Source organism: Colias eurytheme, chromosome 30 (genome assembly GCF_061535395.1).
Source record: "Colias eurytheme isolate Ceu_HAF_F1 chromosome 30, ilColEury1 Martin Lab GWU primary, whole genome shotgun sequence".
Lineage (NCBI taxonomy): Eukaryota > Metazoa > Arthropoda > Insecta > Lepidoptera > Pieridae > Colias > Colias eurytheme.
In genome coordinates, this window is record NC_143009.1 from 4,054,136 (window position 1) to 4,080,365 (window position 26,230).

The following is a 26,230-nucleotide window of genomic DNA, read 5'->3' on the forward strand; positions in this document are numbered from 1 at the left end:
TGTTTGACATTTGACGTTTGTGTGTCAATTTGATCCACATTTGATCGTTATATAGTCTATGGTTAATATCGACAGTAATTATTTTTAAACTATAAATGCATAGGACGCTGAATCAACTTATTAAATTAATCTTATTTTATGGATAGGTATATTAATTAAGAAAATTGTAAATTTTTTAACGGATAATCGAACTCACAGACAATGCGAATAATAAAAGTTTACATAAGACAGGTCATAGATGTCAGGTATTTAAAGCGTCGTATTCACGGTCCATCTTGACGTACGTCCCGCCAAGGTGATACACGATGCACGACGCAAAACGACAGTGAATAGCGTTGACGTACGTCAATAATTATTATTATTATCTTGCTGGATGTGCACGACCAACTTTTCATCCAGCGAGCACCCCCACCACCGCGAACGTCGTGCAGATGGACAGTGAATAGCGCGGACGTACAGCAGATTAGTGTTGCCAACAGAAATTAATGTAAATACTTGGAAACGTGGCCTATTGATATGATTTTTTTGTGATAACATAGTGAGTACATGAGCAGGCAAGAAACGGTTATTTTATATTTTTATGTACACAGGAAATCCCAATTATATATACTTTTGGATCAACCTTGTACACATGGACAGTTTATATTCAGAAGTTATTATTTTAAAAGAACTCCAAGGCGAATTGTTGAATAACACAGATTTTATGCAAAAGTCCACTGCAGAAAAATGGCAATTTATTTAAAAAAAATATCTTGACGAATTTGTTTGTTTAAAAAAAAATATTAGCTATATACTCTCTGTTCCCGCCACTTCAGCATTTACTGAAAGAGTCTTTTCGGTCATGAATGTGAAGTGGCGGGAAGAGAGAAACCGAGCTTCATTAAAAATTAATTAAAAATGAAAAATTCTTAGTTACTGCAAAAAGTACAAAAAAATACATTTTTAAAAATATTTATTTACTCTTTATTTACCTCCTTTAAAATCAGATACACTCTATTTCTTCAAATAAAAGTTGGCAACCCTAGCCATGCTTGATGCGCGCACGATCGTCAGTAGGATACATCCAGCACCGCGGCCTTGAGCCGACGTACGTCGGGGATGGACCGTGAATAAGACGCTTAAGATACACTTTTGAACTTAACGTTCTAACTTTAAAATATTATACAGGGTGTCCCAAAAAGTAGTGATATACTGAAGCTGGGTGGTAGAGGACTTAGAGGGCTATCCGAATCACCCCCATGTGTGTTATGCGATTTTTCGTACTTTCGGAGTTATGACGTTTTTTTCAATTTTTCATCTATCGCCGAGTACGATCAAATTTTTATTTATGGTGATGTGAATTATTGCGCTAGATACTTGATTTTTTTTGTGTGCTAAGCTGAAAGATAGGCCAATTCAGTATGGTAACATTTACTATCGTTAGATCTTCGAATGGAATAAAAAAAAGAATTAAATGCCAAGAAAGATAAAATTACCCAGTATGTTCATAAATTTAAGGGCCCATAAAAAAATAAAATCACATAAAAAAGGTTTTCCATTTGGCTTTTAAAAACTTGCTCTATCGATCAGGTAGCTACCCTAAGAATTTCATTTTATTATTCAGAAGGCTTCAATCGAAAAATTGAAATCTAAATGTGGTAAGTGCAAAATTTTTATTAACATGATGATCACTAAAACCAATAAATAGGTGTTTAATTACCAGATTTTTTTTAAAATAGCCCCTCTGTTGCTCAATGCAAGTGCGACATCACCGTAAAAAGTTGTCTTTTAAATGTCTGAATGCTCTTTTATCATTTTTAATGGTTTCTTCTGCTACTATGAATTTCCGGGTTATTTCGTCCAAATTGTGGCAGTCTCTCGTCTTTGTAGTATCCCCACGGAAAAAAATCAATAGGGTTTATGTCCGGAGACCGTGGAGGCCAGGCTAAAGGGCAAAAATACCCTGAAAGATGGATTGGTCGTTGCAGCCTGCGCATGCGCCGGTGACGCCTGCTTTAAAGCCTGGCCTCCACGGTCCTTCGACCTAAACCCCATTCATTTGTTTCAATGGGGATACTAAAAAGACCTCGGCTACTTGAGAGAATGCCACAATTTGGACGAAATAACCCGGAAATTCATAGTAGCAGAAGAAACCATTAAAAATGATAAAAGAGCATTCAGACATTTAAAAGACAACTTTTTACGGTGATGTCGCACTTGCATTGAGCAACAGCGGGGCTATTTTAAAAAAAATCTGGTAATTAAACACCTATTTATTGGTTTTAATGATCATCATGTTAATAAAAATTTTGCACTTACCACATTTAGATTTCAATTTTTCGATTGAAGCCTTCTGAATAATAAAATGAAATTTTTAGGGTAGCTACCTGATCGATAGAGCAGAGTTTTTAAGAGCCAAGTAGAAAACCTTTTTTATGTGATTTTATTTTTTTATGTGCCCTTGAAGTTATGAACATACTGGGTAATTTTATCTTTCTTGGCATTTAATTCTTTTTTTTATTCCATTCGAAGATCTAACGATAGTAAATGTTACCATACTGAATTAGCCTATCTTTCAGCTTAGCACACAAAAAAATCAAGCATCTAGCGCAATAATTCACGTCACCATAAATAAAAATATCATCGTACTCGGCGATAGATGAAAAATTGAAAAAAATGTAATAACTCCGAAAATACAAAAAATCGCATAACACACATGGGGGTGATTTGGATAGCCCTCTTCGTCCTCTACCTCCCAGCTTCCGTTCATCACTACTTTTTGGGACACCCTGTATAAAAATCTTTGTAAATTTAACAAGGATTGAAATAAACGATTAAAAATCATTATTTTAATGCGTGAAAACTTGAAGAGAACGTGAGCGAATCCACTAGCAACGTTATAATATTATATTATAGTGGCATATATATATTTACAAATTTACAATGCTTATTGCTTGTGTCAATGATAATAAGTTACAAGCAATACAAGTACCTATGTTATAACCCGAGCAGATAGAGAATAGATCTGAAGATGGCGACGGGTACTTATGGTAGGGTTGGCAAATTAAGTTCTCTAACATCGTTTTTTTGGTTCATCCATTTGTTTTTAAAGTTTGTAACAAAAACTTAACGAATATAAATAACAATCAAATGTAACGCAAACAATATAACAATCAAACTCAACAAAAACAACAATATCAATAAAAGCTTAGAAAGCGAATCCCGCCTGAATTTTTTTGCAACGCGTACTTCACTATCATGTGAATATAGACAGCGATAGAGAGTGAGCGAGAACGCATGCGAGAGACGCCATCTTCAGATCTATTCTCTATCTGCTCGGGTTATACTCTTGGGTTATACCAACACAATATTCGATTTTCAAAAACGACACAAAAGTGAGATGGCATGATTTAACTATCGTGAGCGAAAAAAAGATAACTAAAGTGAAATAATGGCTAATTACTAATTAGCCACATTTTGACTACTTATCTACACCTTAGCTTTGTTATGAGATATAGGTACCATGACTAAAACAGTTTTTTTAACTATAGCATCGTGATAACAGATATATTATATGTATATAATATGTACAGAGAATGAGTTAGTTATAAATTATAATTTATATTTAATTGTTTTATAAATAAAATAGTAAAAATGCTGCGAAATAATGTTTAAAATCGGTTACGTACTTTTCCAGTTCCGTTGCAAACAAACTTACAAACAATTATTGTTTTCATAATATTATTGTAACGCGTTATAATCTTCAAAATAAAATTAAGAAACGATATATCTATGTATCATAAATATATACATTCATACGATAAAATTGTTGTTAACAAAAACAAAGTAATAAATTAATATTATTCACTAAGTACATGAATACCATTGTGACCAAATCGACTGATACAGTGAAACTTGGTTAAGTGGGACCTGGATAAGTGAGAAACCTCCATAACTGGAACTCATGCTGAGGTCCCAACACTTTGGCACTGAATTACCTCTGTTAGTGGGACGAGGTAAACCTCTATATCTGGGATTCGTTCTTTCGATTTATCATCATAGTTACCTCTATAACTGAGACAGCGAGTAAATTTTATATGCATAAACCTCTGTAACTGAGATAACATTGTTTGTTTACTCATTCTTATTCTACCCTTTTATTTATTATTTTATTTAATGATCGCACCTGTATAACTGAAATAACCTGTATTCTCACCTCTATTAATGGAACCCTCTGTATATGAGACAGATATTTATTAATACCTGTATATCTGAGACACTGGGTAAGTGGAATACCTCTATAAGTGAAACGACATTGCAGGTCCCTTGAAGTCTCACTTAACCAGGTTTCACTGTATTTCTAGGATTTAACCTACTTCCGATAAAAGAGGTTGCATGACACATACACGAATTTACAAGAATTGAGATGTCATGGAGTAAGACGACGATTTTGTGTATTTGAATCTTGCCAAAGAAGTTTCACTTCTGACACGTGTGCTCGGCACACACGCTCTTTTTCAATATATACCTACAGGATGTATTGATGATAATGTTAATAATGAAAAAAACCTGAGCATAACTACAAAAAAAATATAATATAATAACCTCCTCTATATATTTTAAATTCTCGTTTTTAATTGTTTATTTGTATGACCACAATCGTTATCCACTCATTAAAATAAAAGTAGTGTACCATCATAGCAGAGTACTATACGGTGGTAGAAAATTACTATTAAAACGTCGGTTCAATACTAATATACATTTTTTAAATGATATAGCAATAGCATGCATCGTATTCATTGACTTTATTCATACAAACACCGTGTTCCCGCAACACAATGCGGGTGTCGAGTGTGTTCCATCGCGATACGGACCTATATTACTTGCTCTGTGATACGGACAGTACGAGTCCGAGTCACGAAATGGTACGAGTGAGTCGAGTTGAAATGAGTTGGTCGAATTTCGACCGGATAGTTGGTCGAAATTGGACCAACTCATTTTAACTCGTAGTTTTTAATTCTTACTATTTTACTGTTGATTAATTGATTCGAATTTTATTGAATTATGGAAATATGGATGTCTGTTTGGATGGCTGTTTCTCTCTCACGCTAAAACCACTTAACCCATTTTGATGATACTTAGCAGTGATGTAGCTACTAGCTTGTGTACCACTATAATACATAAGCTATAGAAATACATACTTGCTATTACCTGCGGATTTGTCTTTGGGTGAAACCGCGCGAGTATTATCGACGTATGTATATGACAAGCGTTTTAAAATTATTTACTATAATTTCTATGATATTTAATTTAATTGTAAAAATATAAAATTCTCGTGTCACAATGTTAGTCTGCATACTCCTCCGAAACGGGTGGACCGATTCTCATGAAATTTTCTGTGCATTCGGGTAAGTCTGAGAATCGGCCAACATCTATTTTTCATATGTACCACGGGCGAAGCCGGGGCGGACCGCTAGTTTAATTGTAAAAACTATATTTTACTAACATTATAGTCACACTAAACTCGAGATTATGCAATAAAACGTATTATAGAGTCAGCAAGAAGTTATTTAGATTAAACTGTGCTGTGATAACAATCGGACGTTATAGTCTTGTAAGTAACTTGTTTATTTTTAACTAGCTTACCGCCCGCGGCTTCGCCCGCTTTGTCTAAAACCTAATAAATTATATATGTACTAAAACCTTCCTCTTGAATCACTCTATCTATTAAAAAAAATTATATTTAATCCTTTCCGTTTTCGGGACATTATAATATTATGGGCATTTGTTTTCTTCATTTAAAGTTTTTTTCATTTAAAGAATATATTAAAACATATAAAGCGGGGATAAAAGATTTTACCGGCAGTTTTGTGCGCGGATGAAACCGCGGGGTAAAGCTAGTTATTAAATTTGAGAGGATGTATGGATGTTACTTATTCTGACGATAATTTACTTTAAGTTATTTTGCAATAAAAAAAAATCTTTTCAGCTCCAAAATGAAAGCCGTAGTGTTCGATGGTAAAAGTCTAACCCTTAAATATGACGAGAACTATCCCATGCCTAAGATAGAAAAGGACACAGATATTATAGTGAAGGTCGAATATTCAGGAGTGTGTGGTACAGATCTACATATAATTCAGGTATTTTTTTTAATTGTCAATTGTCACCATACTTTTCAGGATGCAGTTTTTCGCGGTCCCGAAAAAATATATGTAAGTACATCCAGACGTTCTATTTTTTGGCAAACATTTATTCGAATAAAACAACCCAATCAGCTGTTTCGAGTGTTTTTCAGCTGTTTTTGTTTACGCCTGGTCGAGCGGCTAGTTACGTCATACTAGCTGCGCCCCGCGGTTTCACCCTTGTGGCTCCGCTTCTATTAGTCTTTGCGTGATGATATATTATAGTCTTCGCTTTCCTCGATAAAAGGGCTATCTAACACCGAAATAATTGTTCAAATCGGACCAGTAGTTGCTGATATTAGCGCGTTCAAACAAATAAACAAACTCCTCAGCTTTGTAATATTAGTGTAGAAAGTCGCTTGTCCCTACCACTGGGTTGACGTGGAAATAAATGAAACCAAAATTAAATTATTTTTAAAATCGAATGCTGAATAAAATAATAGGTATTTTTAATAGCATTAAAGTTTATTCGTAACACACAAATAACAAACACATCTTTCGTCTTTATAATAGTTAGGTATAGCATATCATGATATGAACTTTGACCATAGATAACACAAGATCACAAAAATAATACTTAATTAGTCCAAATTAATGGCATAAACAAAACGCTTTATTGTCATTAATTATGTATTAAAAGTTTTAAGACTAACGCTTTATAATAATTTTAATTATCGCCTACGTGTGGTAAAAAGATAATTTACATTTATTAGAGTAATCAATAATCTCCTATTTATGATGCCTACATAAGATTAGATAGCATTTTAAGCCCGAGGCTTAGGGTAAGCTAGTAATATTATAAAATTGAAGATTTTGTTTGTTTGTTTGAACACGCTGATCTTGGGAACTACTGGTCCGATTTGAAAAATTATTTCGGTGTTAGAGAGCCCAATTATCGAGGAAGGCTATAGGCTCTATATCGTCTCGCTAAGACCAGAGGAGCGGAGCACCGGGTGAAACCGTAGAGCACAGCTAGTGGGAAATAACAGCTTTTGTTCGAGGTTTTTATTGTGGTAGTTAGTTAGAGCTAGCGCGCAAGAGCAACTTTTGTCTCCGCAACTATTTTGTCTCTCCCATCAACTCTATGGGCTAGTATAGACCGGGCTCCAAGGAGATGTTCGTTTGCATAAATCGCGGACCTAAATCTGACTTCTGATATATATTGTATAGATCCCAGACATCCTATAGACAGATGTTGCCAACCAGTTTTGTGGTCCCCTTCCCCGCACCCCGGTAATTAAATATGGCATAGAAAGAAAAAAATAAACATTTCCAAAACATGCCGTGTGGGGTATCAAATGAAAGAGCTTATTGAGTAGATCACGAATATATAGCATACTATAACATTTCTTACACTTTCTCTAAGATTTTTTAGAAAATTTACGAAAATGGTCCATTTTTGAGTTAACTTTAAACCACTATAGATTGAAAACTCATGAATATATTTTTTAAATTATTATTTTAAATAATTAACAATAGTCCATTGTTTACGATTCAATAGTTCGTACAGTGAAATAGTTGCATGGGGGAGTGGGGGGAGCATTCAAAGATGGCGAGTATATTTTCAAGTTTATGCCAGAAATAAAGGCCTAATACAAAAATATCGGTGTCAGGGCTTAGAATAATTATCTCTGCACTGTCTTTGTGTTTGACTGAATGAAAAATATGGCAGAAAATTCTTGAATCAGCCTCTGTGTGATTAGATTTGGCATAAACTTGAAAATATACTCGCCATCTTTGGATGCTCCCCCCACTCCCCCATGCAACTATTTCACTGTACGAACTATTGAATCGTAAACAATGGACTATTGTTAATTATTTAAAATAATAATTTAAAAAATATATTCATGAGTTTTCAATCTATAGTGGTTTAAAGTTAACTCAAAAATGGACCATTTTCGTAAATTTTCTAAAAAATCTTAGAGAAAGTGTAAGAAATGTTATAGTATGCTATATATTCGTGATCTACTCAATAAGCTCTTTCATTTGATACCCCACGCGGCATGTTTTGGAAATGTTTATTTTTTTCTTTGTATGCCATATTTAATTACCGGGGTGCGGGGAAGGGGACCACAAAACTGGTTGGCAACATCTGTCTATAGGATGTCTGGGATCTATACAATATATATCAGAAGTCAGATTTAGGTCCGCGATTTATGCAAACGAACATCTCCTTGGAGCCTGCTCTAGTAAGAAAGTGCGCGCACGTAGCGACGCAACTGTGTCCCTTCGTCCAGCATACTCACCACAACTCACCATGGAATCCTGATATTTCATGAATGTCAAAAAACTGTTCTGAAATAGTGCTAAATAGTGCCCAAAGGAAAAAAATAGTGCTCTTGTACTTGCGAAGTTATAGCCATAGTTCGATGAGTATGCTGGACGAAGGTTTCGCCCAGCATACTCACCTCCGTCCGGAGAATCTGTATACGCTTCAAACATAATTCATACTTCAAAAAATAGTTCCCAAATAGTGCCAAACGGTGCCCAAAAAGAAAAAACAGTGCTCGAATAACTTCGGAGTTACAGGCTTCGTTCAGTGAGTATGCTGGGCGTAGGTTCTACGCCCAGCATACTCACCTCAGTGCGCGAATATCGAACGAGCTATAGGAACAATTTACGTCTCAAAAAATTGTGCTTGAAATAGTGCCCAATATCAGTCCAATTTTTGCTTGACTTTTGACTTAGAAAACCATTAAATTTTAATGTAAACTTCTACATACTAACGTAAAATGGGGTACAGTCGTCGACACATGTTTTTGGACAAAAATATTAAACTTTCTAATTGTAGACTTCATGTTATTGGAAATAATTATGGTATTTTCTCATATGTCAAAAACTTTCGATTAAATGCATTATTATATATTTTATAAATAATAATAAATGAATGAAACTTTAAGCGTAAATGAAGTCTATTACTTCATTGCATTGTGTGTTTGTCTGAATAAAAACAGTCATTTGCAGCCAATAAAATTAATATCTTGAAAAATCGTAAAAAGGAAATTATACAGTTTCTTTTTGTATATATGTTGCAGGCAAAACTTATAACCAGTCAAAACTAGTACTGTGACATAGTTATACAAATTTTTAAAACTCTTTCCAATAGTTTCATCAATGAAAGGTTTAGCAATAAAAACATTTTTAATTACTTACGTTATTTATTACTATTTAAAGGGCCAAAGTAATCAGAATTCTAGTTAACTAGTTCACAGCTTTTGTTAACATTCATAATATAATCAATGTAAATAGAAAAAATTGTAGTTTTAATATTGTATATAATATACATATAAAAAAATGTTTAGCGTCGACTTCATGTTATTGCGCCGCGCGTCGTAAGCCCCATACCTATTGACCGTACGTGCATCCATTACTGCCACACTATATTGAACTTTATCACATGAGGAATACAGGTCAATTCCGTAAACGTTGTGGTACCGTCCTTGATCCGGAAAATGATTATTTTGAATAATTTTGTCAGTTGTAATGTAAGCATTAATAACAGCAACTTTATTTTTCATGCATGATTTACTTCATTTGATATCTTAATCCTTCAAGCGCCGTGATCTAGACAAATATATAAAATCATTGTTCCTAGCTACCGGGGTCCCATGCGACGCGCGAAGGCTTAATCATATTATTATAAAGTATTATTAAAATAATGTGTAATTAATAATATTGCGATTCTAAAGTAAATACTCCCTTACATAGACAATATAACAAAACAAATAATTTACACAAGACAAAAATTGTTAGAAAGAAAGTTAATAATATTGTATTCGACTGTACTCAATGTAATGTATGTAGAAGTATACAATCAAATTTAATGGTTTTCTAGGTCAAAAGTCAAGCAAAAATTGGACTGATATTGGGCACTATTTCAAGCACAATTTTTTGAGACGTAAATTGTTCCTATAGCTCGTTCGATATTCGCGCACTGAGGTGAGTATGCTGGGCGTAGAACCTACGCCCAGCATACTCACTGAACGAAGCCTGTAACTCCGAAGTTATTCGAGCACTGTTTTTTCTTTTTGGGCACCGTTTGGCACTATTTGGGAACTATTTTTTGAAGTATGAATTATGTTTGAAGCGTATACAGATTCTCCGGACGGAGGTGAGTATGCTGGGCGAAACCTTCGTCCAGCATACTCATCGAACTATGGCTATAACTTCGCAAGTACAAGAGCACTATTTTTTTCCTTTGGGCACTATTTAGCACTATTTCAGAACAGTTTTTTGACATTCATGAAATATCAGGATTCCATGGTGAGTATGCTGGACGAAGGGACACACGCAACTCCCTATAGAGTTGATGGGAGAGACAAAATAGTTGCGGAGACAAAATTGCTCTTGCGCGCTAGCTCTAAAGCGCATCACACACGATGAAGATACTATAATATTTTATGTTAAGATTCTCTTATATAAAATATTACAGTATCTTAAGGTATCCAGTATCAGCGTTCTGACCATCATTTTTCTTTTTGTCATTGCGTACTAAGACCCCTGTAGAACCGCCATCCTGTTACAAATGACCCGAAACACAGAAAATTTCGGGTCATTTGTCTTTGACATCTTCACCGTGTGTGACGCGTTTTAGTTTTGATATAAAAATATTAAATTCAATCATCAGCAAAATTAGTTCATACGCGACGCTTTTCCACCAATAATGTGCGAGGATGTGTAGCGAGGAATGTGAATGTAAATGTAATATTATGTGTGTGTAAATAACCAATCATATCGCTTAATTGATTTTGAAGTGTGTAGTGTTTGAAGTGAAACGATGTATTCAATTCAATATTTGAATTTATTTAAGAATTTATGGCAGTACTGCGTTGCCACAATTTTGCCAATGTCCTGTAGTTAATGGGTTTCTTCACGTACAAAAAGTTAAAATTAGCTCCAACAGTTTCAAATCAAGCGCAGATGATTTCTACAACAATCAGAAAAAACAACACATCATATCGCAATGACAACATATAAATTACTAGCGGTCCACCCCGGCTTCGCCCGAGATACATATTTCGCAATAAAAGGTAGCCTATGGCCTTTCTCGGGTTTCATAATATGTATCTCCATAATACCAAATTTCACGCAAATTGGTTCAGTAGTTAAGGCGTGATTGAGTAACAGACAGACAGACAGAGTTACTTTCGCATTTATAATATTAGTACCTATGGATTATCAGCGAAATTATATACATAATAGACAGCACCGCAGAATATATAGGTATTATACAGTGCAACAAACTTATCTGACCCGGTGGCAAAAACTGGAACTACGTGCCGCCATTTTGAAATGTCACATTTTCACAGACTTTTCATACGAAATATTTTGTTTATATAAAAGAAAGCGACATCAGTGACACCTGTCACCGGGTCAGATAAGTTTGTGGCACTATACTCAGGACAGCAACGATTGTGTTGTCAACGTCAATATGACATCTATTAAAGAACATTTGATTCAACGTACCCTCATTTTAAAAACAAGTTGGCTTGTAATCTATACTAATAATACTAATACATATACTAATAATATTATAAAGAGGAATAGTTTGTATGTATGTATGGTTTTCACGCATAAACTACTGGACCGATTTTGTTGAAATTTAGCACAGATAATCTTTAGACCCTGAGAAAGAACATAGGCTACCTTTTATTGCGAAATATGTACCACGGGCGAAGCCGGGGCGGACCGCTAGTTCTTAGTATTTTGTATTATAGTGTTATAGACCATTCTAGATAACTCATACAAGTCCTTTTTATACAGTTCAAAGGAATATAACAATTGTTTTGTGTTTGATAATATTTTTATTAACAAACATGCTGATTCTAAAGTTGATTAGATTATTATTGTTTGTCATAGGGAGAGTTTCCGGCATCAAAAGAAAAGCCTTTACCACTTGGACATGAGTTCAGTGGTACCATAACTGAGGTTGGCAAGAAATCCGCCTTCAAAGTTGGACAGAAAGTTGTTGTTGATCCTAACTGGTAAGAAATGTATTATAACTACATACTTAGTATAAAATAAAGTTGCTTTCTCTGTCGACTGTCTATGTATGCTTGAATCTTTAAAACTAATTTTGATGTTTGCTTTTTTTAATAGAATGTCAAAATACGTGTCACTTTATTGGTCCGCGATAGACTCCAAAATTACTGAACTGATTTTAAATTTGATTTGCACCCTGGGTGCAGTTTGATCTAACATGAAAAATAGGATAGGTTACAATATCTCAGTTTATAGTCACAAAATTATTTTATTACAAACTAGCGGTCCGCCCCGGCTTCGCCCGTGGTACATGTTTACGTTTCCTCTACATAAGAACCATCCTCGGACTTCAAGGAATATAATAAAAAAGAATTATCGAAATCGGTTCAGCCGTTCTCGAGTTATGCGCTTACCAACACATTTTGTGATTCATTTTTATATATAAGATTATTATTTTTATGCGTTTGACCCGTTGGTTTGACCGATCATATTAGTAACTGAGACGTCTGTCGGGGCAGCTGGTATATTTATATTTTTTTATTAATACGACGTTTTAAACCACAAAAATGATTTTTACTTGTACCATATACTCGTTCCGTTATACGTGAAAGACAAACAAACATATTTTAACATTATAAAGACTAGTAAGAAAACAAAGATTTCTTTCAGCGCCTGCAACCTCTGCACCTTCTGCCGTAACGGTAACTACCAATACTGTCTCACAGCTGGAATCAACAGTACGATTGGTATCTTCAGAGATGGTGGTTGGGCACAGTATGTGAAATGTCCTCAAGAACAGGTGTATGCACTGCCTGATGGGATTACTACTGAGCAGGGTAAGTACTACATACAATTCACCAAGGTCACAGAATAATAAATAATAGCTACCTACATTTGTTTAGTAAGGAACAAAATGTTGCAGTTTAGCAAAGGTGTATGTTGCAGAGCAATAATATTTTCAGCATGACAGGCGACAGCCTAATAATAATTAACTAATAATAATTGGAAAGATTAAGATTTTAAGCTATTGCATAGCTTCTATCGCGGGCCTTGAGCGCGGGGACCGAATTGAGAAATTCTGTAACGGAAAAACCTCACGCTCCCCATTCCGACGGGCACGGAGGTGTGGCTTGAAGGCATGCTTTACCACGGCAATCCCCGAGTGCCACACGTCTTTTTTTATTTTAGGAATATATTTTGAATGACGCAATAAAATCTCGATCAAAAATCAAACAAATCGTATGTAAGTCGGTTAAAAGAACATTTATTGTAAGCTCCACCTTTTTATCTCCTATCATCACTTCTTTTATAAACAAAAAATAGTAAATAAATTATTTTGTTATAGCTGGTCTCTGTGAGCCGTATTCCTGTGTAGCTCATGGCTACGATAGAGCCTCTCCAATACCAGTTGGCTCTAAAATACTTATTGTTGGGGCTGGAATTATTGGTAAGTAGCTACTATTTTTTACGTACTGTAGTTAGTAACGTACTACTAGCTGTTATACTCGGCTTCACTCGCGTGAAAAAAGAAATTCCCATGAATGTGATGTTTCAACGCAGTAAAAAGTAGTTTCTCACTATTTTGCGACATGAATAAAGTAAAACTCACTATAAAGTCAACAACTAGATATATAAATGTAACAAATTTTTGAGTATTTACTTTTTGTTTGGCTAGAAAAGTAGTTAAGTATTTGTTTACAAGTAGTATAGTTAATTTTATTCTCGAATCGATTACCAACGCAACACTTCGACCGAAGTTAGCGGTCGAGTTTCAACCAACTCATTCTAACTCGTGCCACTCATACTGCCCGTATCGCGATGGAACATCCATACTAATATTATAAATGCGAAAGTAACTCTGTCTGTCTGTCTGTCTGTTACTCAATCACGCCTAAACTACTGGACCAATTTGCATGAAATTTGCTATGGAGATATTTTGATACCCGAGAAAGGACATAGGCTACCTTTTATTGCGAAATATGTACCACGGGCGAAGCCGGGGCGGACCCCTAGTACAGTATACACTCGACGTGTAGCCCAGCGGTACGACACACTCATATATACATATTCATTTTGTAAAAAGCATCACTACATACTACATAATAAAAAACAAAGTCACTGTTGTCTGTCAGTTTCTATGTATGCCTTGATTTTTAAACGAAGCGATTTATAGAAAGAGTGGCCGTTCTCGAGGAAATTATAGTTGAGTTTGAGTTTAAGTGTGAAAAAATGGCCTATGTCTTATTCTGGGTCTTCAGCTACCTACAATCTACATACCTTGTAATCGGTTCAGTAATATTTGCGTGAAAGAGTAACAAACATCCTCAAAAACTTTTGCATTTATACTGGGAGCCTCCTCTTAATAGCAGCTAACATTATGTATCTGAAATTAACACCAAAAATTGTATTTACCAAGTTGATAAGATTATTAAAATATAATACGTTAGCATAATACAAATAATATTTATCATATACAAACCGCAAGGTTACAGTAATACTCAGATAGTACAGTTTATCTAGTTTCATTAACAATTGAATTTATCTGTTAAGTTTACAATGTTTCCATAACAATGTATATTTTAGTTTGTAAATATTATGTTTTATTCGCGACTTCGTTCATGTACCTACATTGCGCTACATTATTTTTCAACTCACCATACTATTCAAGCCCTATTTTAGCTATTAGAATTCTGTTTTCTCAGACAAGAATCTCAAACTCGAAGTAAAAATCGGTTATGAATCGGTTTTGATACATATAAATTACTAGGTTTCCGCCCGCGGCTTCGCCCGCGCAGTCAAAGAAAAACCCGCATAGTTCCCGTTCCCGTGGGATTTCCGGGATTGCGTCATTTTCCCGGGATAAAAAGTAGCCTATGTCCTTTCTCGGGTATCATAATATCTCAGACAGACAGAGTTACTTTCGCAATACTTATAAAATTATAAATGCGAAAGTAACTCTGTCTGTCTGTTACTCAATCACACCTAAACTACTGAACCAATTTACATGAAATTTGGTATGGATATTTGGTATGGATGATATGATACCCGAGAAAGGACACAGGCTACTTTTTATTGCAAAATATGTACCACGGGCGAAGCCGGGGCGGACCGCTAGTTTATAACATAAAGTAGATACTAATGTCAATACGGATGTTATGAACATAGTGTACCTATTTTTCGTAATAATAACTCATCACTCAACCGATGTGGATCAAATTTCATTTCCTTTTGGATTATCTAAGTCTAAACTCTAGAATAATCCTAACAGGCAACTTAATATCTTTTAAAATAGAAATTCATATTATTGTACTAGCTTTCCGCCAACGCTAGCTGCTTTACACCCGCGTAGTCAAAGAAAAACCCGCATAGTTCCCGTTCCCGTGGGATTTCCGGGATAAAACCTGTCTATGCCTTTCCTCAGATGTCAAGCTATCTCTGTACCGAATTTGATGTAAATACATGACTTTAGAGATTAGCCCGGACATACATACAGACAAACAGACAAAAATTATGAAAACTACATCTTCAAGAATCATTCAAGAATTCTTAAAAAATAATATTCAATGTACAGTTTTGACTTTCCTACGGTTTTATTAGGTTATAATATGCATCTAAGATATGTTTGTGATTTTGATTATCAATTATTTTATTTTCAACTAGCAATGCCCTGCGGTTTCACCCGCATAGATAGCGATATCGTGACAGTGAAAAGTCTACTATAGGTCGGACTAAAGGTTTAATTTTTAATCACATGAAAATCACCTTCACCCCGTCGCGTATTTCCAAACTATACATAGCCAGAACGCAACCATAGGAAACTGCTCGTGTATACTTTGTAATGCTGTTTTTAAGTTTGTTATTACAATATATACACGAATTTTGCGTACTGATCGTGTATACTTTGTAACGCGGATGCTTGCTTCTTCGTTCCAAACTATACACGATCAGTACGCAAAATATAACAAAATATACCTACTACACCACTTACGCTTGAGCGAAATAATAAATGTTATATAGGTAGGCAATCAAAGACTTGTACAGCTATATCTATATACTTTTATTCTTCTTGATTGATTCAGTTAAATATGGAATAAAAATATTATTAGGTAAGCTTAGAAAAATAAATAGGTAACAGTTATATCTGTTACCTATTTATTTTTACATATGGGTTCGTGTTTTTTTTTAACTACACAAAAATAGGCGCTATTCTTACTTACTTCGCTACAAAGTATACGCGAGTATTTGCGTACTGCTGTTGTATAGATTGGAAGAACTTTGTAAAAAAGTTATTTCCAAACTATACGTGATTAGTTTCACACCGTTGCGTACTGGCCTTGTATAGTTTGGAAAGACGCCACCCCGTCCCGCACTACGCCTGCTCATTGTATTAAACAGTATACCTACTAATTTCTGTACATTGACACTTTTAAAAATTTGTTATATCTTTTGAATGGAATATCCTATTTTTTAAATTTAAAAAGTATTTTTCTGGTATTGAAACAGTCTATAATAAAACATCATTTAAAGGATAAGGATTAATATATGTGTATGGATAACATGGTTTGATTACTGACGGCACTTCTATTTACTTTGAAAACGTAAAAAAGTTGTTGTAGTAACATAACTACTGAAGATGGACATATGGTATCGCGGACTTTCTTGTAGATATTGATCTATTCTATAATGCCGTAGAACATTTTTTTGTTCTATCTTCAATAGATTCCGCAGCGCACGCGATGACAGCATTTTTATTAAGGAATTTTTTACACCTTGGGTTACATTATTGCATTTTTGGTAAGGATCTCTATTTTTTTTGAAAATGCAATATAGCCTATGTTGCTCAGTGAAGATGCAGCTTTCTAATGGTGAAAGAATTTTTGAAATCGGTCCAGTAGTTTATGCGTGAAAACCATACATACATACATACATACATACTTACATAATTACAAACTTTTGCTCTTTATAATATTAGTATAGATAGTATAGATAGATAAATTCAAGCGCTAAACACTTCAAACTAAATGAAGCGATATGATTGGTTCTTTACAAACACATATCCTCGCACATTATTGGTGGAAAAGCATCCTAGGCGATTTTTTTTTGATGTATTGAAATAAGATTTTAATAAAATATGAAACGTATTTTGTTATTACAGGTAACTTATGGATAACAACATTACACTTACAAGGACATCGGGATGTTACTGTCTCAGAAATGAACAAAACCAGACTTGAAATTGTAAAGAAACTTGGTAAGAAAAAACAAGGAAAAAACTATATAGTATTTATATTTTATACCTACACAAAATATAGAGAAATTCGGTGTACCTATTCAAAAAAACCTTGCTTTTTAAACACGAAACAAATACAGGGTGTCCCAAGAAGTATGAATATACGAAGCCAGGAGGTAGAGGACCTTAAGGGCTATCCGAATCACCCCCACGTATGTTATGCGATTTTTCGTATTTTCGGAGTTACCTGACTTTTTTTTTAATTTTCACCTATTGAAAACGTAAACCAAAGTTTTTTAAAATTTGGATATTTTTCAATAATTCATTTTAAGGATATTATAATATTTTTTTAAGTATGTATATTTTTTTAATGAAATTTTAGAAACCGGTTACAGGCTGGTTACACCGGACGTTTTGGCGGTGGAAAAACAATTATATGACATCATTATTGATTGCACAGGTATAGTTAAACAGGATATTACTACATTTTTTTATATAATTCACCGATTTTTTATTCCTATCTTATAACACAGGCTTTCTATGAGGGATAAGACAATTTCGCATTTCCCCGATTTTTTTAAATTCTAAAACATGCTTTAATTTGTGTTTAATTATTGAATAATCAAGTTCTTTTTTGCACACTGTACTAGTGTCGAGATATTAGATTCATGATTGTGATAATAAGGTTACTTGACCATGTATTAATAAATACAACCAAATTCATTATAATATATTATTTACTCTAAATAATCAAAGAACAAAGGTATATCTCACTGTTGAACAAGTGGAGTATAAGTACTGTACTGTAGTACAAGTAACATTTACAGAAAAATATTGTACTTAGTACAATTATTTATTAATAATGAAACATTTTATTCGTAGGCGTCGGTAAAGTGATGGAAATAAGCTTCCATTATCTCCGTCACGGCGGGAAATACGTTGTGTTCGGTTGCTGCCCGCCGAACCATCAAGCTTCGTGAGTATTTTGTTACAGCGCCATCTAGTTTTACGATATTGAAACTGTGGAAACATTTAAAATTAATTAAAGAGAAGTAAAGATATTTCCCGTTTTATTTTTAAAAAGTTATTATTGTCATTTTACTCATTAGGTAAAAGGCTTTCGATATCAGTTTAAAGTTTTTTGATATCTGCAATAGTTACGGAATAATCGCCTGTACACTTAACGATTACACTCTGTATAATTAGCTAAAACACTACAAAAGAATAATATTGTATATTCTTATTTCTCATAATATATTAATATATAATTCTATATAACAATGGAATGTAAAAAATGTGTAAATACATGAATTGTATGAGGAGAATTTCTGTTTGTTTTAGAACTGAATCGATTACAATCAGTAAAATAACTTTGGCATTTTAGAAGTGAAACTTCTTTATCGGGGTTGGAAAAAAATTTAGTGTAACATTTTTTCGTTACGCGTGGCATTTTTCCGGTCCGCGCCATCTTTTTCTTATCCCTATCACGCGTGATTCGACCGACGTATTTCTGTAAAGTTGCATAAATTATGCAGTAAATTATTTTTCTTAAAATAAGGTCTTAAAGAAGTTTCACTTCTTACGCTAGTACACGCACACATTTTTTATTTTTTTCTTCTTCAGACTAATTTCAACCAAACCGGAACCGCAAAAATTACTAAAAAATATTAAAAATTTTATGTATATATACCTACCTAATTACAGTAAATTACCTACATTATGTGATTTATTTGACTAATTGTAATTACTTACCTACACTTAATTTTCTTATTTATTTTTTCAGAATAAACCCATATATTATTTACGACAAGGAACTGACAATAATTGGTGTTAAAATCAACCCCTTCAGTTTTCCAAAGGCCATCGGCCTTCTTAGTGCTATGGGAGACAGGTGAGTAATTTAAATTAATAAAAATAAGTTCAGCTGAAACAAAATTTATTTCTTTATTCTGATTTGTTAAAAAAAATCAAAGGTGCATTAAACTAGAGGCTACTTGAAATCTATCGAAAAAAAATTTAATTTCCCGCCAAATACTATGTTTATATTGTCACTGAAAATGACTAAAAATACTTCTCAATTTAGTAACGTCTTGTGTAAACACTTTTCTTTTTTTCAGATATCTGAATTATGAAAAACTTGGAGTGAAGACATTCGCTTTGTCAGAGTACAAAGATGCGTTGGTAGCGTTGAAGGCAGGATCAATTTCGAAGGCGATATTTAAAATCGAATAAATAATAAAGTATTTTAAAATGTACAATGTTTTTTATTTACAACCCAATGGTTAGTTATAGAAAAAAAATTGTGAATATATGTGTATGATTACTTATTACTTATTATAAATCACTAAAAATTATACACAAATAAATATAGCCAAAAAATTCTATTTTTATTTCAGCGCCATCTATTTTTCTTTACATGAAACTAAAGTAATACAATTAATTATACTTCTCGACAATAGATGGCGCTATAGTATAAGTAATACAACTAATTATACTATAGCGCCATCTATTGTCGAGAAGTATAAATAAAGAGTATATACTTCTCGACAATAGATAGCGCTATAGTATATAAAAGTTATAAAGAAAATTTCTAGATGGCGCTGTAATCAATAAAATAATTCAATGGCTATTCCTCACTAGATGGCGCTGTATTTAAAAAAATTAATAGCAATTCCACACTAGATGGCGCTCATCTTTCCAAAAAATTAAAAAGCAGTAAAACTTGTATTATTAGTTTTATTATTTTGTATACGTAGTATATTATTATTAGTCTGTGGTTTTTATCTATACTAATATTATAAAGCTAAAATATTATAGAGTTTGTTTGTTTGTATGTTTGTTTGTTTGAACGCGCTAATCTCAGGAACTACGTCCGATTTGAATAATTCTTTCGGTGTTAGATAGCCCATTCATCGAGGAAGGTTATATATCATCACGCTAAAACCAACAGGAGCGGAGCCACGCGGGTGAAACCGCGGAGCGCAGCTAGTTAAAAATATAGTAAAAAATTCTTAAGGTAAATTATATTAGATAATACAATATAAAAGTAAAGAGTTTGTATGTTTTTTTTTTAATTTGAAAGAGCTAATCTTCCTGAAAATTTTATTTGAATAAAACACACCAATCATTTCATTTATGTACTTATCTATACTTAGATATTAAATATTAAAAAGCTGAAGTGTTTGTTTGTTTGAACACGCTAGTCTCAGGAACTACTGATCCGATTTGAAAAATTAATTCGGTGATAACCTATTTATTGAAGAAGGCTTTAGGCTACATACCATCACGCTAAGACCAACAGGAGCGGAGTACTGCGGGTATAACCGCGGGGCATAGCTAGTTTCATAATAAAAGTTATCTAACATACCTACACAGTTAATTCATTGAGTCATAAAATCACATACAACATTTTCTCTCATACCTAACTACAAACATTTAACATTATGTACAACAGTATGTAGTACAAATCCATTTACAACAGATTCATTAACAACTTCTAAAAATACCAACAGTACAATTTCAGATAATTAAATTATATAGCTACGAACAATTACCGGGCATTGATTGACAGCGCCCCGGGCAAGCCTGCCCGCGACGGGTTAACTAACTTCGAATAAGTGTATTTACTATTTAGTTATGTTTTTAGATTACATCGATTTTTAAGAAACAATTGTTTAAAGTTAGGTTAGGTTAGGTTAATAATTGTCGTTATGGATGTAGAATTCGTAACTTATGTTTGAAAAATTTTAAAAGGAATGAAAATTTATGGTAATTGTTACAATTATTTTTATATAGGTATTTTGTTAATTAGATTGTTATGGACGAGGCTATTTAGCAAAGTAATAAGTTAGGAAATGGGAAATATTTATATACTTAGATAGAATATTTCAGTAACATTACGTTAAATATATTTTCATGTTAGTTGCATTCAATTGATTTTCAAACAGACTGATCAATGTTGTTAATAGATAAATCGATTATAGTTTTGTATTTTTTAAAAGCTTCACACAGAAAAATAAGGAAATAAATTAGATAAGCTCTATTGTGTATGAAAAGTGAAAACATACACGTTAATTTGTCGCTAAATATCATTAATCCAACATAATAATATATAATGTGAAATCAAAAAATAATTTTATTTGATCTATCATCAATAAAACAAAAAAATACATTGTTTATTATTAAATACATCCCGTAGTTTAAAAGTATATTCTAAATAGAATCCTGAAACCGAGCAAATTCTATCGAGTTTAATAGGTAAGACATTTAAATATAAGGGGTGAAGTTATTTGCTTTGTTCGCCTGTCACTCGCATACTTGGTTATCTTATTTCTTTAATCTTTCCTTTTCCGGGTATCTTTAATGCATTTTTTAAGATAACACACTCGTTTTTTTATTGTATTGTTGTTATAAAAGGTTATTATAACTTAGATTTTAAATTGGAAATACTTATACTTACAATAATTATAAAAATCAGTTAAATCGTTTTTGAGATTATTGTGAATCAAGTAGCAAACATATAGTTACTTACCTATTTTTGTGAACTGCTAGTTTTTTCGAACATATCTTTACGAACAAGGTATTTTTTTAATACAATAGACATTTCATATATTTATTCATGCATTAACAGATTACATACAATACAATCAGTTTTTATATTAATAATTGTTTTGATATTGTTTATATTTGTTTAGGTATATTGTATTAATAATTGTTTTGGTATTGCCATTTATTAATAAATCTGTCTCGCCAAACCCTCAAAACCGCTGACCGCTGTTTGTACAATAATAGCCCAATGTCAATTTATTTGTAGTAATGTAAGTAAATATAAGTAAAAGTAAGCAAACATTAAGTCACCACTTAGTTTCTCGTTTCTGATAGATTAGATGAAATTGATACTAATTCAATTTTAGGGTCGACTAGCCGTTAGCCCCGGATTCGTTTAGAATCTGGATTGACCCGACATAAAAATAATATAAAAACTAATAAATAGACCAACTTCAAATATTATTTTGCAATTTATTACGTATCTAATACATTAATTGATTATGAAATGAAATGATTTATTTTGCATTTTTTTATTAATCGTAGGTACTAGATTTTTAAATAGATAATATCTACACTTTATTTTTTTAAACCGAGAATGAAATATGCATCTTAATTTATTTATTTACTTATCATTACACACGTAATAAATAAATTATCTAATATATTTTTAAAATATTTTTTATTAATTTTGCAACATTTTTGCAGCATCTATTGATCGTAGTGTGCTGTTAAATAGCCTATAACATTTCTCGTTGAATGGACTATCAAACACAAAAAAATAATACATTTCCCGAGATCAGCGAACAAACAAACATACTCTTCACTCTTCTGCTTTATAAATATAAATTTATAAAGAATAGAAAAAATTCGATCACTCAGCGGGACTCGAACCCGCATCCACGCCAATCCGGGGCGGACGCCTGACCAACTCAGACTAACCCGTGACTCGCCAGAGCAATCGAATTTGCATTTTTATATAGATTTCTTGTTAATTAATCTCTATTACCGAACCCTGGACCTGCCTACTATACCTAACCACTGAACCAAAGGGTAGATGATAGAAAATGTATAGCTTACATTGTATCGAATGATCACAAATTGCTACAGTAACATTATACAGGGTTTTAAGAGGCGGGACAGGGCCGGATTTGTATGTATAAAATATTTTAAAATAAGTATAGAGCCATAATAATTATTATTATGTTAATTGTTGACAGTTATGTGTTATAAAAACAATATTTTGAGGAGAATGAAAAGTTAAGTATACTTTGTTAATAATTTGAATACAGGGAAAGATTTGTCAGGAAGAAATTGAAATGAAACAAAAATTGTTGTATACTTTATTGTTTATTTATAATCCATCGAACTACATCCGTATTTTTGGGAGCAAATAAACTTTAATCTTAGTAGAAATAAGATTGAAGTTTACTTGTAACTAATAGTAATAATAGTTACTATAATAAATTATTATTCAACATAGTACCTACTTATTTCTAATCTGCACTTAATTCAGTTAACCCTAAGGCATTTGCAATTTCTTATAAATATTTTGGTAAATTATATCTAAGAATGACTTCGTTAAGACCTGTACGAGCGCTATTTTACAAAGTCTTTTTCATCCTCAAAAAATTAACTACTATTTCCATAGTTCATGTGAACGTTGAATAACAAAATAGAGGTTTTATATTCCATACATCGATCCAAACTTTTATTTATTACTAGCGGTCCGGCCCGGCTTCGCCCGTGGTACATGTTTATGTTTTCTTTCCATAAGAAAAGAATTATCAAAATCGATCCACTCATTCACGCGTGATGCCGTGACAAAGGAAAACGGGTTTTATTTTTATATACATATATATAGATTGCAAAATACTTCCCGGTAATATTTCTGTGCCTTTCATACAGATTCCATTTGCTGTTTTTGCATGAAAGATTAGGTTATAAACATACATCATTACATTCTTAATGACTACTGCTCTTATAATATTATTTCAGACAAAAATGTCGTTACAGGCTTGCTTACGTGAAGAATAAAAAATGCCATCTGGCAGGAAACAGAAGGCTGACCTACTTGTCTCTGAAGAAAATCTTTCATTAAAACAGACGTATGCATCTGCCCCATAAGTCCCATAACCCACTGGACTTTACTTCATTCACGTGATCTTTCAGATTTCTAAATAAATTTTAATTTTAATTATACATTTTTTATATTTTCAATATATTATGAACTCAGTGTTTTTATTTATTCTGCTCATCTCTACCCAGTTAATAAATCTAGAGCCTTCAATCCGTCCCTGTGCCCGTCAAGCGGTGTGTTTACATGCACTACAAACTACACGTCTGTCTGTACATCGCTATTGATGGCTTTTGATGTGCGAAATTTTGATGCGGTACGCTGCGTTTGATAGATCTCTGTATCGTAGTAAGGATCTAGGATATTTCGTAGGGTTAAGGAAATAAAGAGAGATGGTATAAAATAATATTTATTATTTACTTTCTACAGATACATGAACAGAAAAGTGAAATAAAAAAGGTATAAAAAACAATGTTAACCATACCTAAAAAGTAAATACTATACCTACTGGCTACTTCTTAATATATTTAATTTAAGAAACATGAAATTATAATATGATAGTGCCTGAATTTACAAAAACTAAAACTACAAAGTATATAGGGTGACTGGTAAGACGTCAGACGCATTTTGACAGGAGCTTCTTCTCATGAAACTGAACAACTTTTGTTCTACAACTTTGCTGAATTCGTAGAAAAAAATTTGGACTTTGTATGGAAATCGGTCAGCTGATTAGCGAAGTTTCCACAGGAAGTTTCCTTACAAAGTCCAATTTTTTTTACGAATTCAGCAAAGTTGTAGAACAAAAGTTGTTCAGTTTCATGAGTAGAAGCTCCTGTCTAAATTCGTCTAACGTCTTACCTTTCACCTGGTATAAATGAAGACTATTGGAATAGAGAGTAGGTACGTCTAGACTCTAGAGTTATGTCTTTGCGCACATATACTCTCCATGCATAGTCCATTTCGTGGTTAGCGATCACCACCACCCAAAAACATTTACAGTTTGTTTATTTATTAAATTTAATAAATAAATAAATAACTAAATAACCTCTGTAATTTAATTAATAAATAAAAAAGACGTGTGGCACTCGGGGACTGCCGCGGTAAAGCTAGATATTGCATAGCATGCCTTCAAGCCACACCTCCGAGCCCGTCCCCGTGCGGAGCGTGAGGTTTTTTCGTTACGGAATTTCTCGATTCGGTCCCCGCGCTCAAGGCCCACGATAGAAGCTATGCAATAGCTTAATAAATAGCCTCTGTAAACGTGTATTTATTTATTTAAAAATAGGGTCTCTACACACAAGTCTATTATATGCATAGACTAGGAGTTACACAATGCCAGATCCAAAGTTTACAACATCCGTGTAGTCATGTAGCTGATGACGTCACAATGTATTGTTGTTCAGTGTTCACTTGAGTTGCACTGTATGTCGCGGTCGGTTCGTTCACAAAGGTAGAGTTAAATCCTATCTTATAAGATATATTGTATTGAAATGTGTGATAGAACCTATAATTGTATATTAAAATATAATTTGAATGGTTTTTTGAATTTATTACATGAGTATAGTAAATTAGTAACTATTAACTTATTAAGGGAAGATGAATCAATTCTTCCAATAAATGAAATTGAATAAAATATAATATATTCGTATTCATAACCGACCATTATATTACCTGCTCATAGTTTTACGTCTGATAACAGACGAATACATACCTAGTAAAAAAATTGTATTGTACCTACTTTATTTTCTTATTAAACATTAATGTGTATTTTCATAAAATTCAGTGACATGATAGAGCTTCTTTCTACCGCGAATGGAGATTATAAAGTAAAAGGTCAATATTATTTTTTTTGCACACTTGGAGGACCTAATTTTTAACTGAGATGCTAAAATTACCACTAATCCAATCCTTACACCCTGATCTAAATAAGAACCTAAAATGTATTTACAATGATTCCTTAAAACAGGTGCTTCGCAAATATTTTTCTCACAAGCATACACTATATCAAATCACGCTAAAAAGCTAAGCATTCTTGCTCGGATTATCAAAAAAGCGATAATCCCAAAGGCCAACATGAAGCCCACACGCAATCCAAAAGATACTAAAAATAAAATCCAAACCCCATATAAACATTACATCACCCCTTCATATTATAAAAGATAGGAACGCGTGAACGCACCTAAAAAAAAGAACAATACCCAATGACAATTGTCAAAACGGCTCCTAATTTGACAT

The 26,230-nt window shown here is 33.1% G+C and overlaps 1 protein-coding gene across 1 annotated transcript; it reads left to right on the top strand.

Annotated features, from left to right (window-relative positions):
• Positions 1-5,529: 5,529 nt before the first annotated feature.
• Positions 5,530-19,631, top strand: LOC149895789 (uncharacterized). Its single transcript, XM_090118577.1, has 10 exons — positions 5,530-5,593; positions 5,969-6,119; positions 12,021-12,145; positions 12,813-12,979; positions 13,489-13,590; positions 17,299-17,394; positions 17,756-17,833; positions 18,256-18,349; positions 19,157-19,264; positions 19,491-19,631. The coding sequence occupies exons 2-10, from the start codon at positions 5,976-5,978 to the stop codon at positions 19,603-19,605; spliced, it is 1,029 nt and encodes a 342-aa protein (XP_089974703.1). The 5' UTR covers positions 5,530-5,593; positions 5,969-5,975; the 3' UTR covers positions 19,606-19,631.
• The last annotated feature ends 6,599 nt before the right edge of the window (positions 19,632-26,230 follow it).